An 18,855-nucleotide genomic window follows, 5' to 3' on the forward strand; every position below is an offset into this window, starting at 1 on the left:
ATTTTCAATGGCTGGACTCATTTGTTTTCATAGGAACAATATTATATCCGTTTGTTCTTATAACTTTGGCAAATGTGCATGGAATAAGTAATCACTTTGGTAAATCAATTATGTGTTCCTGGATTATCAATTGAAAGGTAACATTCTAGTGGCCGTTTGTAGAGAAAAAATATTGTCAAGGTTTTTAAAAAGCCAACATTAGTCACTGCAAACTGAGAGAAATGATGATAAATCTCTGGCGTTGAAGTCAAATACATTCATTACCTCTATTAAACTGTGTATGTATGAAATCTGTATGTAATTAAAAACGGTCATTGTATTTAATATCAAATTTTTTCCAGACAAAGGCAGCCAGGCAAATACGCCATTTTCCTACTCTATGCATCCATCAACAAAATCCAACACAAATAACGGAAAGGCCTCTAATTGCTCAGCTGACCAGGCTAATAAAACAAAGCTGATTTTGTTACTTGGTGGTTTTAATAACACTGGAGAGCTGGAGAGTCAATTAAAAAGGATTAGCATGCCCCCAATCAGCTCAGAGCCTCTTCATGCTTTAATGATTATAGAGTGTCATCAGTACTCCTACACTGTACAGTGAATCAGCTTTGACATCCGCATACAAACACTGTGTTGTAAAAGTATGAAAAGGGTTAGCTTCCCACTTGTAACATGTACTGCCCGTGTACACATCCACACACATTTCTTTTTTATATATCTACATAGACTCCCTTTGTTAGGTACCTGCTTTCGGTATGTACAACTATTAAAAGCCAAACGATACAATGTTAAGAGTTAAAAACCTTGTTTTTCCTAATTAAATACATTTTCAACTTTTACTTTGTCGCTTTTAAATACTACCGTAACCATGCAGCCATCCACCTTCTAAGACCATGAACTGCTCATCCGCCTGAGTATAAAAGAGCTTGAGGAGTTAACGTCTGAGTCAGACACTACAGGTGTACACTAAAGTGCATAAATAAGTTTGGAATGTACATTTCCCCGAGTATTTATGTCATCTATATTTCTTTCTCCATGTCTCTCCCTCGCTGCATCTTGCTTCCTTTCACCTTCCTTTGCATTCCCCACTCTTTCGTCTTCTGTTGTTCCCATTAGTGATGCTGAAGTACTTAGTAAAGGGGGGGAGAAGCAAAATACATCACTGTCCAGAGATATAAAGCAGTGGAGACACAGCTACAGAGAGCTTCAACACTTTTGCTGCACTGACCCATAACCATGCACGGGGCTGTTCTATAATTTAGCAACCTGTCAATCAGTTGAGCAGTGGCTCACAGCAACCAGAATAGTCGGTTAGATGCTACACTGCCTTTAAAGACTTGGGAAACCTCTGTAATCTCACCTAATGCAACTGCTCTTCTGTGAAACGTTTGTTGTGGTAAACAAAATGTAGCTATTTTTTTCCATTATCTGTTTTTCTATTTAAATAATTGTTTCAAATATGAATGAGAATCCATCAATCTGCGAGGAACACCCAGCTATTTTAAATAAATAAATGAAGGTGTCGACCATGTGACTGCGGTCAAGCAGTCAGGCAGTTTTGTTCTTGCATATTATGACAGCTTGAATCTGTGTCACTATATTTCATATAGCTGCTATAAAAGTGTGTGCTGCAGAGTCGCTCCAGAATTATATTTCCTCGTGGCGTTCTGGTTTTGCAGATGAGACAGGAACAAAAATACAGCATCTGGTATTGAAACGCAGGAGAGAACGACTCTAATCTTTTTTAATTTCCTAACTTTCAGTTCCTCTATGGCAAGTTAAAATGTTACCTTTTGAACTTTTGATTTTTGGAGGTGTTGATTCTGATTCCAGCTGTTACTAGGTCAGCATCTGTTTGGGGAAATGTTCCCTTGACGGTGTCTGAGCTGTTGAGTGGATTTGGATGTTTTTCGTCTTGCCTCTCCTCTAATGATTTGAGCCCAGGGTCTCATTTCAGCTTTCCATCCCCTAACCCTCTCACCCAAAACTGTCATCTCTGAATTTCCGCCTTGCCTTCAACTGCTATTACTGCTATCACAGGTCCCATACATTTTCTTTTCCTAAGAGGTCTTGGAGTAGTTTTCTCCTTGTTCCGCTGTGTAATATTTTTGAATTCTTTTTTCTTTTGTTTATTTCAGTTGCTGCTACTAGATATAGTACTTTTTTCACTAATGACCTACCTGTGTTTGCAAAATTCAAGGTTCAAGCTTTGCACACTCACATTCCTGGTGGATATTTTTTTTTTTTTTTTTGGCTTCCAAAATAGTTGTGATGTTACAAATTATATGTTCTTATGTGCTTCTCCTTCATTTTTGAACTGCACTTTCGAGTCACTGACCTTCTCTTCTGCTTCCTTCACTTTTTGCACATCTTTTTCCCATTTACTCGCCAACCGCCTGCACCGAGTTTCAAAAGAGCAACCCATCCATCAATCCTCCATTGTGGTAGTCTATCCACTGTGTGTAATGTCTGTTTCTTCTTTTGCTTAGAGAGATAGGTTAGGAAAGCTAGCGCTGGGAGGAATTACTGGTGGATTTTATACACTCATGCACATTTAAATACCTTTGTTTTTCTTTTTTTTTTGTTGTCACTTTTTGATTTAAGGAGAAATAAATTATTCTCCTTTCTCTTATGCTTTTACCCTTTTTTTCTTTGCCTCGTCTCTTCCCATGCATTCCTCTCATGATTTTTATTTCTCTTATGTTTTCCAAATTGTTGGGCCTGATGGATTACCACTGTATATCTTCACCAACTGGTCCTCCACTCCCTTTTCTACTCATTTACCACCCCAGTCTCTTTCCTCTCCCCCTCATCTTTCTTTCCCTAATTGTGGCCAGACCATATAAAATTCTAAATCACACTGTCCCTCTCGTAGCCTCCCTTACCTCCTCATCACCTTTTTGTTTTTTCTTTTCATTCCATTCTCCTCCACGGGCGCCCTTTCTTCCTTCCTCTCTCGCTGCCTCTCCCTATTCGTTGACAGTGCCGGTTTAGCTTTAATGGATCACCCATAGGTATCTCCTCTTAGCCTGCTTTCCCCGTTTCCTCCTCCTCCACCGCCATAATCACGGCCTCCCCTAACTCTCTATCGTTTCCTCCCTCACCGTTGCCGTGGAAATACCTTTTCTTTATCCGGCCCTCTCTTGAGATTGTTCCCCATCCATCTTTTCCTCCCTCTGTCTCTCTCCACACTTGAATGTTGACATGAGAGGGTGAGTCTAATAGATCACTGTGAAGCATCTGCACCTGTGTTAAATCTCAGCGGTAACACATAATGTGTGTGCAGGTGTGTGTGTGTCTGCGTGTGCATGTGTGCGCTCTAGAGAAGCCGATGCAGGCTTTTTGTTCAGCACATCTGTGACCTCCTTTAGTGCTGAGCAACTTCCTTTTTTGCCTCTCCTACATTTCACCTGCTTCTGCCTGCTTCCCCCTATTGTCCTCTTCTTTCTGCCACTCATAAGGTTACGTGTCTGAATGTGAACAGATTAGTTGCATTACTTCAGTTTTGAGGGATAACGCAGTAGTAAAAAGCACGTGAATTAAATATTGCTAATAGACAAATAATTGTGAATTCATTCAAAGTACAACATTTAGAGAAATACTGGTAACATGCAAAATTCTGATGTATGATTTGCACGTCAAGCATCGTTTACTGAGTGTGTACCATTTTGCACAAGAGCATTAGTTCATAGAGTGGCCTCTGTAGGCCTGTCCCAGTCACACTGGGTGTCCGCCTGTGTCCCAATTCTGTCTGTGAGGGACACCTTGGAGAGTACTCCGCTATTCCTCACACTAATGCACATCGAGTTATTTTTTTCCTCTCCTATATGTACTTTTCCTCAAAGCCCAAGTCCATGTATTTTCTAGTCTGAGAGCTCTTTTAAGAATATAAACCAAGTTGTCTTTCTTTTTATGTACAATACTTTGTAGAATTCTCAGACTATGTATGATGTGATCACAAAACTATTGATGTGTGACTTTGACTATAAAAAACAAAAAGCAGGTTTAAATTTGGCTACAACCACCTTTGTCATAATCACCTTGTGCAAACACCTCTCCCAGCACTCCTGCCATGGTTGTTACGCTTTGTCACAGCAGCGACCGTTCAACTAGAAAAAACAAAGTATGAAAAAAAAAGTAATGGTAGAAGTCTTTAAATGCAGTAGGTTGCATATTTTTGCTGGACTGATGTTAAAAAAAAACATTTTCTACACATTGACTATTAAAACAATTGATCGAAACACTGTAGAAATCTATCATATCAAGTCTTTGCAGTAACCTTAAGGGTGAACCTGTGTAAACTGCGTTATTCATATATATATTAGAGATGGACCGATCCGATATTAGGTATCGGTATCGGTCCGATACTGACGTAAATTACTGGATCGGATATCGGAGAGAAATAAAAAATGTAATCCGATCCATTAAATATCAAAAAAGGACCTCACAAAACTTGCGACACGGCGTAACTTGCCCCATAACCGTAGCACGTCGGAGCAGTGCGCTCACGTGATAGAGCGGCTGTGTGTATTTGTAGCCTCGCTAGCAATCCAGCATTTCATCTCCGAGGAAGTTATCCCAGAGAGAAGTAAAGCAAGTGTGTAAGTTCATCTCTGAATGTTTGTAAAGCTACCTACCTTAAGCTTAACAACCGATATATGGAGCGACTGCCTCTCTCTCCCTCCCTCTCCTGCCGCTACTTCATGAAACTGCTTAATGATCAGCTGATCGGCTTTTCTGTCGGGAGTCCGTCTCTCTTCTTTGTTTTTGGCCCACTTTACACCAGAAAGAGGAAACCAGCGGCTGAACAACAGCAGCACGTTTAACCTTGATAAGCTGTTGTTAGAATGTATTTAATATTACTTTCTACACCAGGATCTTTTTCTACGTAGCTGACGGCTGGTAACTGTGCAGGGGCGGATCTAGCAAAGTTTAGCCAGGGGGGCCGATAGGGCATGAACAGGGAAAAGGGGGCACAAAGACATACTTTTATTTCTTATTCTCATTTAAAATGTCTAGCTTTTAATAAATAATTATCTGAATCTTACACCCAAAGTTTTAATCTGATGTAAAATGTATAGAAGTCCATTACTGTATATAGTAACTGTTAAGTCTAATATACCCTAGTAAGCTATAGTACTTTTTCCTTTGGGAACATACCATCTGTGCAGTCTGCAATTCTGTAGAAGAAAGATGTTGAATCCATTTAATTATTCTTGAAAAATGATTTATTTCTGTGCATTTTTTTTTTCATACTGCATCAAATTTAAGTTGATTACGTCGATTAAGCATCATGAGGTGGAGGGTGGTTCCCCCTTTTTTTTTTTTGCTGGGAGTTTGCAACCCTATTAGTTAGGTTGCTTAATATTTCTGCTAAGTACTCTTTAAAATACCAGAATAGGGAGGATGGAGCAGGTTTAAGTTTATTAGATTGATCAGTGTTGCTGAACTATGAAATATTTTGGGTGCAGTGTATTTTTTTACATACAGGTATAACAGAATAGCTTTAGTGTTGTTGTTTATTTAAACTTGAGTATGACCTTATACAAAACGTAGCAAGATATTAAAAAAAACAGTTTTATTGATTAAAAAACACACTATATCGGATTAATATCGGTATCGGCAGATATCCAAATTTATGATATCGGTATCGGTATCGGACATAAAAAAGTGGTATCGTGCCATCTCTAATATATATACCTCTACTTAATGTGTCTTATGCTTACACCATGGGAGAAAAATTACCAAAAAATGTGTTCCTGTTTAATTTTTTTAACAGATTAAACAGAACACACAAAAACAAAGTAAACACAAATAATTTAAAATTGAATTTTATCAAAGGTGTCTTTCAGAACATCAGTGTGTGATGATCAGTGATGGTGACCCAGTTATGTCAGTGTGGTTAATTGGGTCTTTGTGTCACTTGCCTGCATCTTCTTAATTAAGCTGTCAGAACCTCTGAAATTCCATGTTGGCACGCATGCATACAGTACACGCCTACACACACACACACATACAGAGAGACACACACAAACATTTCACTTGCTTACATGCCATATAGCAATATAGTGACCTCATATTAACCTGTGCAATCTGGCCATTCCTGGCATGTATTGCACTGGTTTGTGACTGTAGTTAATTCCCCACAGAAGAACTGGACAGCAGGATTTTCCTAATCACCTCCCAAGTGTAGTTGGGATGCAGACACAATTACCAGCACACGTGGCCAATTATAACAATAACATAAAGTAGGGCAGATATTCTGTAAGTGACAGAAATTTGTAATATAATCAACATAATTCAGTGACAGTCACTGTCACTGCATGTACAACATATTACTTTTTAAATACGTTCTTTAAATCATTCATTTCTGGTATTGTGTTTGGCATCTTTATCTAGCACATTGTCTTTGACTAGTTGTGGGTTTGCATTGTATTGACTGGAGACAAAACTGAAGACAGAGAGTCCTGCAGAGTGCCCTTTTCAACCCAGTATTAAAAACGATTCTTATATTTAAAACTGTGTTAGTTTGTCCAATTACTTTTGGATATCTGAAAGTAGGGTAATGTGTATAAAACTGGTTAGCAGCATAATTACAAAAATCAGTCATTGTTCAGATACTTAAGGACCTAACTGCAGTGGAGATGGGAGTGAGGTCAGTTTTTCCAGACTTTTTATTGGCACCAAAATGTGGCCATTTGTATTTGTTAGAAAGCTACAAATTGTCAGATAAAGCAAAGCCAAGAAATTAAACAACAGAAGGAGAATGAACACACTCGGACACACCCACTGTCTGCTCTGTGCAAATTTGCTTAACCTTGATTGTCCAAATCAATGGCTGCTACTTTTACACTTAAGTGGTAAAGTTAGAACGCTTAGATATATAACAGGTCGATTGCAAAGGCTACTTAGATGTTCAGGAAGGAAAAAAAGTTTAATGTGAAAGCTTTCAAATGGAGAACATAAAGCAAATGCACAGACTGAGTATTATATATATATATATATATATATATATATATATGTTTGCGCAAATGCCTGGTGTACCATATCAAACAATTTCTAGTGTTACTGTAAGCAGTGATCTCCAAATCAATTTGCAGATGTTGACATGCTGAATCATGGCCATGGATAGCAGCTTCAGCTATTGTCTACCCATGAGCATAGTGAGTGAACGCATACTCCCAGGTGCATCATGGTAGTTTCATTTAATCCATTTAGACAATGATTTCACTTGAAGTGCCATCTTTATTTGATTCTGAAGAAAACATTCCAGGACAAATTATTTTAGTCTTCTTTCCACTCCACGACTGTTACACTTTTGTAATTGTTTGAAACAACAAAGTCTTTTTCTTCATCTTAACACAATGAGTTAATTGTTTTGTCTAATGTCAAAACACACACAAATACACACACACACACTTAGACTCACACTCACAGACAGTCTTCACCATATTCAAGCGCGCTGTTGGATTAAATTTCTATTAGCTTTCCTCGATTGAGTTTGAAGATTGTTGATTAGCCAGTAATGGCCTTTGTTACTGCACTAATGAATAGCTTGATTACTATTCTGCTAAGCTACACATCAGGACCCAGGGTGGCGCGTGTGTGTAGGTGTGTGTGGCATCTGCTGGTATTATCGTCTGATAAACACACACAGACAGTTATAGCCAGTTGTCTGGGTTTGTGTCAAGAAAGCTGATGGCAGCAGGAGAGAAAGATAGATGGTCTGCTTTGCCAGCACACATCTCTCATTGTCTCTCTCTCTCCTGTATCCCTCACTTCGTCTGTGTCTTTGCCTCTCAATATGTATCGTCACACCTGCTCTTTTTTTCTCCTTCCTACTGTCACTCTGTTGTCTTATTCTTCATTCCTGCTTCCCTTCCCTCCACCTCTGTCTTCCTCTGCCCCTCTTTCATTTGCGCTCTCTTTCTTTCTTTCCTTCGTTCTTAGATGTCCTCCTTTCCTCTCTTGTTTGTATATCTCTTTCTCGGTTTATTTCCACTGATTAGACCGACTGGGCTCTTGAGGACTAAGTTGGCGTGCGTGTGGCTTTGTTAAATGTCTGTGAGAGCATATGGGCATATGTGAGTGTTTGATAATGGAAACAAGCATGGTAATTACAGAGATGGCTCTATAGATGCCAAACAGAGCCAGTAATAATGAGTGTGGCACATCTGGTTGTAATGTGTCAGTGTGTCTATCTGAGTGTGTGTACTGGCTGGGGGTTGAGTGGGAAAGGGCAGTCAGACAGCTGGAGTTATATATGCTTCACCAAAGATACAAATAAGCATTTTTTGCGACAGGCATACCTTTCAAATGTCACCAAGGCATCGCGCAGACATGCCTTGATGACATTTGAAAGAGAGAGAGAGTGATTAAAGGTCATACAAGTTCCTTATAAAAGCAGCAAGTACTCAGCATCTATAGGAACTGGGTATGTTAGTATACTTCCAGATTCCAGCCTTGGACACGAAGTCATACCAGTATTTATGTCACATCAAATCCTATTCTGAAATTACACGTATCACATACCACAATACAAAACTTGACATAGCTTCTGGCTCTGTAAAGTGTAGCGAATGCGTACCTTAAACTTGCATTCTTGTTAAAGGCCACCGGGGGGGGGGGGGGGGGGGGGGGAATAGCTGTGGTTGCAAAAAATATTTTAGAAGTCTTGTACAAGCTAATTGGAAAACAGCCCTTGCTCTACCTTTATAAATGCATTGTTGCCTAGTTTACGGTCTCAGTCACGCATGTTGGGGCATATATTTTGATCGTTCCAAATGTCAGTTCAGTTCGATTCAATTGAGTTTTATTTATAAAGCATCAAATCACAGCAATAGTCACCTCAAGGCAATTTATATTGTAAGGTAAAGACTTCACAATAATGGAGAGGAAACCCCAGAAATCAGATGGCCCTTATGGGCAAGGGCTTGGCGACAGTAGGAAGGAAAAACTCCCGTTTAACAGGAAAGAACCTCCAGCAGAACCAGGGTCATGGAGGGGTGACCATGTGCTATGAGCCGTTGGGAGGGAGCGGAGGGAGACGTGACAAAAGACACAATGTGGACAAATTTAATAATATCTAATGATTAAATGCAACGTGATGTATAAACACATAGTGAGTGAAAAAAAAATGAGTGAAGAAGAAACACTCATTGCATCATGGGAAGCCCCCCAGTACTCTAGGCCTATTGTAGGATATCTAAAGGAGGATTCAGCTGATCCAGACTATCTAGAAAGTAGAAACCAAACTGGGAGCTGTTTCCACAGAAGATGGGCCTGAAAGCTGAAGGCTCTGCCTCCCATTTTACTTTTAAATACACAAATAAACCAGCAGTCTAAGAGTGAAATGCTCTGTTGGGGTGATGTAGTAGTATGAGGTCTTTAAGATTAGATGGAGCCTAATTATTTAAAGCCTTTCATGTGAGTGAAAAGATTATAAATTCAATTCTGGATTTAACAGGGAGCCAATCAAGAGAAGCAAGTATGGGAGAAATCTGCTCTCTCTTTGTAGTCCCTGTCAGTACTCTCACTGCAGCATTTTTGGATCAACTTAAGGCTTTTTTAGAACAAACTGGTAATAATGAATTACAGTAGTCCAGCCTAGAAGTAAAAAATGCATGAACTATTTTTTCATCATCACTCTGAGACGTGATGTTTCTAATTTTAGAGATATTGTGCAAAGTATTATCCGTGATATGCTCTTTAGCTAACGACTTGAGATTGTCAAGAACGTGCAGTTTCACTTTCATACGGATTCAAAATGCTCTTTCTGAAGCTCTGAAACAGAAATGTATAAACCAATAGGTGACATTACAGCAACTATGCCCATCTTTTACACTGTAAAAGGCCATTCACCAACTGTTTTTGGCAGCATTTTTTTCACTTACAAATATAACTTACCTTTAGTAGTAAATAAATCATTACTTGTGTTTTTGATTAAGTACAAACTGGAGGCACTTGGTTAATATCAAAATCATCTGACCATAACTAAAATTATCATCTTTCCTAGACTAAAGTAATTTAGTCCACACATAGTATACAGTTTCAAAACCACATACTTCTGTGTCCTGCACTTAAATAGACAAAACCAAAGCACATCCTATGATATCAAATGTTCTCACTGGGAATAATCCTGCCTGGAATCCACCTGGGATATTGTTACAGTGTGGGAAGAAACTGGAACAACTGAAGGAAACTCTTGCAGATGCAGGGAGAACATGTAAGCTTGACACAGAAAAGGTGAGGTGACAGGGCTAATCTCTGAAGAGCAATCTTCTCTCACTTCCTTTCCTTGTTTGTCATGAATGTCTCTTTACTGTCTCTTTCCACTGACACCCAACACCCCAGTGGAAACGGAGCCTCCTGGAGCAGGTGTAGTGTGGGTTTGGATTATTAAAACACGGAAATGGAATGCATATTTAGTCCCCACCCACACATAGGTAGAGTAATCACTATTAGAGCTCTTTAACCCACTCACATAAGGATCCAGATAATATAAGTAATCAAGGGGATAATCCTCAGCGATGAACATACATATTAACACTTCGGCATTTCACACATGCACACACACACACCCGGGCTCACACATGCATGGCGTACAGCTTGATTTCCGTGGTTTGACTGCAGAATCAGGTTGTAATTTAACTAGCCAATTGTGTATTCTGTCATACTCTCATTGTGCTTATTGTGCATAGATGTGTTTTTGGCTGCTCCTATTTTGAAAAATTAATGTTGTGATTCAGTGGCAGATTCTACCCATAGACCTTGTATCACTAAGCTGTTATCAGCTCCCTTATGAGACTCTTTGTAGTGGCTCTACAAAGCATGTCATATTTTAGCATTTGCCATAGATATTCTTTGCTTTGTTATCTTACTTCTTGCTCTGTGGTCTGCCATTTGTTTTGCTTTTGCAAGATTTATACTGTTTCTTTTTGTGACACAATATGACTATGATGTTCCTGCTTTGCTTTTCAAAACATGCTGCACTACAGTGTAACAAAAGGCAATATATATCTCTCTCCCTCTGTCTTGACCTACTTTTATCTTTCATAGCATGCAGGCAAGCCTTTGTTCCACTGCCAAAGAAAGATGCATATGTTAATAGATTGTCATTAAATGCAATGCATTTACCTTTTCTCTTTGATTTGTTTTTAAGTTAGAAAACAGTTGAAAGTATTTGCATATTTAGATATGCTCACTCCCCAGTACAGCAATATCTATCACACAAGTGGGTGCGTTAGTGAGAGCCAGGGAAATGCAAACCTGCTTTTATCTGGTAGTCTTGCTCACAGTATATACCTGTAGCCAAACTAATGTCAGTCTTTAGCTCCGAAAAGCAAGAAAACAGGAACAAAGTGAGTGTGTAATTGTTCAGACAAAGCCTTTATCGTTTCAGCAAAGAAGCCCTTTTGATTTCTTTGTCTAAAGAAAAAAGATTGGACTCTTGCTGAACTTTTTTTTTCTTTTAATCCTGTTACAGTTGAAACGGAGGGCATTGTTACAACTTGTGTTTGCAAGCGTATCAAACGGTGCCTTCTGACACACTCAGGTTGTGTTTGTGATCACACTCAGAAAACACTGGAAATATCTTCACACTTGCATGTATAATGACACATTTCATGCTTACGCTATAACAAAAACCTGCGGTTTAATGGTGTCTTTGTGTGGTTGTGCATGTGTATACATGTGAGCAACTGTATTATATATTATTATGATTTATTTGTGTGTGTTTGTAGGAGTTTCACTTTCAGACCATAAAAAAATGGGACGAAAGCATTTAAATGAACCAGAGAAAAGTGATTTTACTAAGCTTTGCAGCAAACTGTTTACTGAACTGAATTTAAAAAAAGAAAAAAAAAGTCTTATTTTGCACCTGAAATGGTTGTAATAGCTGTCACTAGGTAGGTTAATTTATTTGGAATAAGAAGGGGAGAGTTATCAGTGTGAGTGCATACTTGGTGTGACTGGTTTTCTCAAAGCTGTAAACGAGGTGCCAAAACATTGGTTGTATCCTGTTAGTCCTGTTGGTGCTCAGTAATATTGTTTTTTTGTTTTGTTGTTTTTTTGATGAAATGGGGCAAAACCTAGATGAACTCCAGTTGGAGCATCGGGGAGAGAAGAATCTCAATATAAAACACATTCAAGGATGCATATTTTTTGTCACTTTTTACAGTAGGCTAGTCACACTTCTACACAGAAAGATGCCTCATGTGTTGTGTGCACCTTTTGTCAGCAGTGGCCACACAGACCACTTTAATTTCCTTCTCTAGTGTTGGACCAGTAACATCAAACTGAAATGTTTGTCAAAATGCAAATACTGTGACTGAGTGTCTAAAGTGTTGCATGAGTGCATGAATCTTACAATGTTGACTTGCATGTCTCCAGCCTCACACTGTACATCGCAGTAACATTAACACATGGGCGTGCAAGCTTAGAGCTAAATAATGCTTTTGTATTCTTGTACACATCAGTATTGATCACACAGACTTACAGACACACCATCCAGAGGAATTCCTAACAGAGGACTTTGTCTATAAATAAAATAAATGTGTTGATTCTCATTTATTTGAATTGCCATGCTCTTAAAACCTGCACTGTAATTTTTTTGTTAGTAGATTACTCGCTCCCTCACCTTGTCTGCTCTTTGAAATTAGCTTACATGTATATGTAAGCTAATTTGCACTCTTCTTGGCAGAATGCTGGTCATCACTAGAACGTACTATCTGCATCTTTGTTTCTAAATCAGTGCGCTGTGAACTGCCATCAGTGCTTTTTTGTGATCCCATCACACCAATTTGCCTCATTTAGTGAATTTGGCCATAATAGTTGCGATTAGGTAAGTAGCATTCATGGTTAGAGCAGGAAATAATCAATGTAAGTCAATATAATGTCCTCTGATGTGATAGAAACAGCAATTTGTGCGCGTGTGCATGCATGCAATTGTGTGGGAGAGAGATGAGGGTCTTTAAAGATTGGCTCGATTGGGTGTGTGCGCGGGGGAGCACGGGGGGGATGAGATAAGAGCAGAAGGCTTGAGTGAAAATTGGGGAAAAAGAAAGTTTAAAAATGAGGTGTCAATTCTAGCGTTTCATCTGGGCAAGATAAAAGAACAAAGAGAAATCTGTTTAATGTTAACTTTGATGCTCTGAACCTTTGATTCACTCACAATAATTACACTGACACAGGTAAGCGTGCATAAACACATACTCACACAGGCCTTAAGATTTTGCTAATCTATTTAAACACTTTGGCGTACACCATTCAGTTCAGTTCATAAAACTGAGATATTAAGTCAGTCTTGCAGTCACATACATTATAGAACACTTTGTGCACAAATGTAGCTGTGTTCACAGTATGAGGTCAGGAACCAAAGAGCTGCATTTACTTCTCTGCACATTAGCATAATGAACATCCGTTAAGAGATTTTGTTGAACACTAGACAGCCCTGCTAAAATATGATTACAATGTTGTGCAACAACAGATGTCAAATTATAAAACATGATAAAAAAAAAAAAATATGACCGAGGAAAAACACGATTTTTTTTCCTAACTACTTGTGGTGTTGTTGCTAAAATATTCATGACATTTAAAACATTGTCAGGTACTTAATAACAGTGGCTGTGCAAGGAGGGGTAGAAATTTATTTAAAATGTGAGAGAAATTAGCAGGCAGTTTTGACATCCTGTGTTATACTGGCTTAACAACACAAGAATGATTAAATGCCACAAACGAGTCTAGGTGGTCCATCCATGTATTAAAAAAAATTGCTTGATCTTTCAGACCATCCAAAAAAATGTAACATTAGACATGAATTCTGCCTGGCATCAGTTCATGCCCTAAGGATGAAGCCCACTTGGGTCATGCAGCAGGACAGTGATCCTAAACACACCAGCATGTCCACCTCTGAATGACTCAAAAACTCTCCAGTCTCCAGCAATTCCAGAGAAGGAGTGAAAGACTCATTGCCAGTTATCAAAAAGACCTCATTGCAGTTGTTGTTGCCATTACTTTTTCACACATGACTAGGAAAGTTTGAACAGCATTTTGCATTTACTCGGATTTTCCTCATCTGATATTCAAGTTTGCTTCGTGTCTGAAACATTTAAATGTGACCAATATGGAAAAACTAAGAAATCAGGAAAGGAACAAATAATTTTCTCAGAACTATATCCATATATTTGAAGTGTTCTACCACTCTTCTTCTAGTAACTTAAGCTCCACATTCAGTTAACCTGGGTGACCATCTATTTGTAACTTGTTAGTTCTAAAGTTCTGTGCATGATGAGTATAAACAAGAAAACCTTTTTGTTAATAGTGCTTGTTTTCTGGCATTGCACAGTTTGCCTTAAAGCTGAGCAGATGTTAGCATTTTTATCAAGCATCTATATTTGTTATCCTCTGACATACTCTACATACATCTCCCTGTCCATAGATACAGAGTGCTCGCTTACTTGGTGCAAAGTTTAATGAATCACAATCACCCAAAAGCTCGGCAGGTCTAAAGCTGTCACTGTGCTGTTGCCTTAAATGTTTTATTTCATTATGAATTTCCTGTACTTGTATTTTATGTAAATATAACTTAAGGTAAAAGAAAAGGTCACCATAAACAGCATTCATCCTTCCACTGCTTTTTTTCTGTCTATATTTATGTTGTGCATTTCTCTTGTTTTACCGGCTGCACTGAAAATGTAATGAGCTATAGTGAGAGAGCCTGTTTGTACTGGTTGTGAGCTTTAGTGTGACGATGCGCTGAAACCCACCGTGGACTTTGACGACGCCTGAAGACTGACGCGTGTTAGACTGATGTGTGCTCTGTTGGCTTCAGACAAAGAGACCACATGTGGTGGCTATTCTACCACTGCCACTGCATCATTAGCCACAGCTGGTGTAAGACTGTGTGCATGTGTGTGAATTGCAAAGGGTGGCTGATTGGATCAAACCAACCCCAAGGGAGAATATGTATTTGTTATTTTAACTCTCGCCCCCGCGTCACCTGGCTCTCTCGGTTTACCCGCACGCATTCACATGCTTCCACTTTTCTATAAAGTGTGTGCATGTTTGATTAGCATGAATGCTTAAAAAGAAAAATTAAATAAAAAAAAAAACCATTCCATTGGTTCATCTGGGAAATTTCAGTGCAGCAGTGAATTATAAGTATTAACATGAGCATCCAAAGCACCACGAGAGACTATTTTTGTAATACAGTGAACAAGAAATTAGTTTTACCAAAAACAGTGTTACATTTGTTTGCTTAATGTCGTATTTTATGAATTTTAAGCGTCCACTCTGTCTAATGGGATGTGTTGGTGATGGCTAATTTGTTGATCCAGTTTTTCAAACTCATTTGCACACACAACCCAGTATGATCTCAAGTGGGCCAGACCAGCAAAATCACTACATAATATCCTACAAAAACAAATGGTTCCCTTTCTTTTACTGTGCATTAAACATTGATGAACAGCTTGACATGTCTTGGGAAAATAAATGTCTTTCAGACAATTTATTTTTCCCCACATTTAATAAATCTGTCATTATAAAGAAACGCTGCTGTCTTAACTTAAAGAAACACATCAGTGGGACTTTTGGCACCGCTGTCTTACTTCAGTGTGGTATAGCAAGGCACGGGCAATTTCTTTGTCAGGAATGAGGCTGCAAAACTGACACTGATTCAAAACTGTGGCTCAGATGAAATTACCACTGTCACAGCACGCTCCATTCATAATGGCATTACAACAGGATTTTTCCTAGTGCAGGATACAAAGAAAATATAAATATATAAAAGAATTCATGTTTGGACCCTTTACTGGAATGGTTCTGCATATTACACACATGTATGTGTATGTATATGTATATACATGTTCTACAGTAGATCATAACTATTTAACTTAACTATTTCATATTTTAGTTTGTATTACATTACATTAAATCTATTGAACAATTTGTATCTCTTGTGGCAATGCTTTAAAATAAGTCATAGTCAAATCATAGCTTCCTGTGACCACAGCACTTCTTATATCACAAATAAAAAGAGATCTAAATAGTCTGTTTTATGCAGCAAATGTAATTTCTATTGTTTTTTTTCCTTTGCATAGAAAAGAACACATTGTTTTATACCTTTACAGTATGAGGATAAGCTTATCGTCTGACTGTAAATAAATGTTTTTGTTCGTTTGGCTTAGTCTTTTTCTCTGTATAACCTTTATGTTGTAATGGAAGCTGAAAGGTCACACAGCATCTCACTTAAGATTGAGAATTCACAGCTACATTGCACCCCATGACCAAAGAGTACTACTGAATCTGAATCAGAACCGGGTGGAAAAACTGAGAATAACTGTGGAGAGTGAGCAAACGGCAAACTGAAGAATAACAATGAATTTCCTCTTTTCTGCATCTGAGATATCCATTTCCTAATGCGAAGGGAGGAGGAAATTAAACAACATGAATTAAACAACACAGCTTGGACATTTATGTGCCTGCCATAAAGCTTGGACAGGCTGAATTTATGAGGGTTTGGTCCAGTAAATACAGCACTCGGGAAATCTGATTAGGCTCATAAATAGAATAGTTTCCCGCTGTCCTACCCTTCACCCAAAGTACCTTGCGAAAGCATATGTTTGGGGCATTTTCCTTTTCTTTACAGCCACCCAAGGGTTCCTTGTTGTTAAGGGCCCACTGTGAGTGAGGGTCATTCAGATTTCAAGTGTTTAATTCCTGTGACTTGGTGCGTAAGCAGCTTCCTGGTATTTCATTATGTACAATCACAGTCTTATTATTGTATCCTGCCTCATAAAGCACATTAATTTGCTTGTAAATTTGTAATCTGTAATCTCAAGGATTTATTCATGAGAGCGGTTTGGGTTACTTACAGTACAAGATGAAGCATGAGAGATCATAAGACAGACTAGGGAGTCGCTAACAGGCGTCCTGTCCTTCAGCTATTTATTTATTTATTTCCTTTGATTATTGAATATGGCATGTTCTCAAAGCTTTTCTTCATTGAACCATTAAAAACGATGACAGCAGCACGCTTTTTAAGTCCTACATCACTCCTAAAAGTTTCTAAAAACAAGATTAAACCCAAGAAAGCTTTAATATTTGTATTCTTATTTTATCCTCTGGCTCAGTTATGAAAAGAAGATTTGAACTTAATCTTATAATTTCCTCTACACGGAGTATGTGTTGCAAATAACTTACTAGATATCTTGTCAAATTTAAATTATTTGACTTCATGGCAGTAATAAACTCGTCCTCTGTAAAATGTCTTCTCTTTACCTATTATTGGTGTATTATTGGTGTCCTCACCTCCATTTACCCTCTGAATGTCCCCTAGGTGGAGTGGTTAAAGAATGAAGAGGTAATCGACCCGGCGGAGGACAGAAACTTCTATATCACTATTGACCACAACCTGATCATCAAGCAGGCGCGTCTCTCTGACACAGCCAACTACACGTGTGTGGCCAAGAATATAGTGGCCAAAAGACGAAGCACTACAGCGACCGTTATTGTTTATGGTAAGTATGTCTTTCTGTGTGTGTAGGGATGTGTGTGTGTGTGTGTGTGTGGCTACAAAAGCTGTAACAATAGGATTTGGCTTATACATATTTTTAATGTGTGCTCTAAAATTTTTCATTTCTAATGTTAGAAATATAATGATATGACACCTTTTTTTTTAATGCTATCTTCAGTTATATCGAGTCTCTGATCAGCGAAGCCAGCCCCCATCTGCCATGTGAAATTAGCTCTACTGCCGTGCCAACACTTCCTCTTTGCGATTGTCTTGATATTCTCACCTCACCCTTGACCTCACCCAATTAAAGCCCTCCAATCCTGCCTTCAGTTCTAAATTAGAACATGTGGGCTTTCCACATGTTCCCACTTTCTGCCAAGATTCCCAGCTCTGCATAGATAAAGCAGCATATGGCATAATAATAGCTGTGAAAATCAACAACAAAAAAATAGCTTTAAATAGCTCGCTAAACTTCTGGTTGTCTTCTAGTGTGGCTTTGTCTAGAAGCTGAGAAGAAAGAGTTTGTTTGGTGGAGGCCCATGCCTCATACACCTTAATTTCTCCTTTTTTCCCCCATTTTACCAAATGCCAGTCTGACATACAAGGATAGGAAACATTTTGAGGTGAAACAATGTATAGCAGATCACTCTCTCTCTCTCTCTCGATCTCTTACACACACACACACACACACACACACACACACACAGTGTTTCTCTCAAAATATAACACTGACTCCATTCACCAGCAGGAGTGTTTCAATCAAAATAACTGAGCGTGTGTGCCTGTTCGATACAGACAGCAAGAGATGGAGTGGTTTGACACTGATGTATCCTTACAAAAATAGATTGTTCAATCTGTGGTTCAATCTTCTCGGCTCCACTAGGGCCTGGCTGACACTGTTGACAAGGTGAAACAGTAGTGGAAAAAACACAGGAGGGGGGGAAAAAATGAAGCAACTCTAGAAAGAAGGGTGAGAGGTAAGGTGAGGTAGGGGAGAAGAGTGGAAGACAACAACTGAGTGAGGAAGAAAAAAGTCTAAAAGCTGAAGGAAATGCATGACAAAAGTGTCTGTGTGTGAATTTACTGGTTACTTTCTGATGATTCATTTCTAATTAGGTCTTAGGCAAGGAGTGGGCACTGTCCACTGGGCTGAGACAGAGCTGTCGAGATGCAGCAGTGGAATTTCTACCCACTCCACCCCTCCAGATGCCAACTCTCTCTCATTCTAACTTTATAGCTGATTTCTCTCCTGCTGCCTGTCTAGTCTGCTCTTATCTTTGTCTGCACTGTCCTGCCACATTTTCTCTTGAAACACAGAAACAATAATGCTAAACAAGAAAGAA

At 38.7% G+C, this 18,855-nt stretch overlaps 1 protein-coding gene across 3 annotated transcripts in view; it reads left to right on the top strand.

Moving 5' to 3' along the window:
• The window catches only part of unc5ca (unc-5 netrin receptor Ca), a 189,637-nt gene that overhangs the window by 133,109 nt on the left and 37,673 nt on the right, over positions 1-18,855 (top strand). For all 3 annotated transcript variants that reach the window (XM_005452040.4, XM_005452038.4, XM_005452039.4), the window contains exon 5: positions 17,336-17,516. In XM_005452040.4, the coding sequence (XP_005452097.1) occupies positions 17,336-17,516 (181 nt within the window). The remainder of the gene's footprint in view (positions 1-17,335; positions 17,517-18,855) is intronic.

Source organism: Oreochromis niloticus, linkage group LG12, assembly GCF_001858045.2.
Source record: "Oreochromis niloticus isolate F11D_XX linkage group LG12, O_niloticus_UMD_NMBU, whole genome shotgun sequence".
Classification (NCBI taxonomy): domain Eukaryota; kingdom Metazoa; phylum Chordata; class Actinopteri; order Cichliformes; family Cichlidae; genus Oreochromis; species Oreochromis niloticus.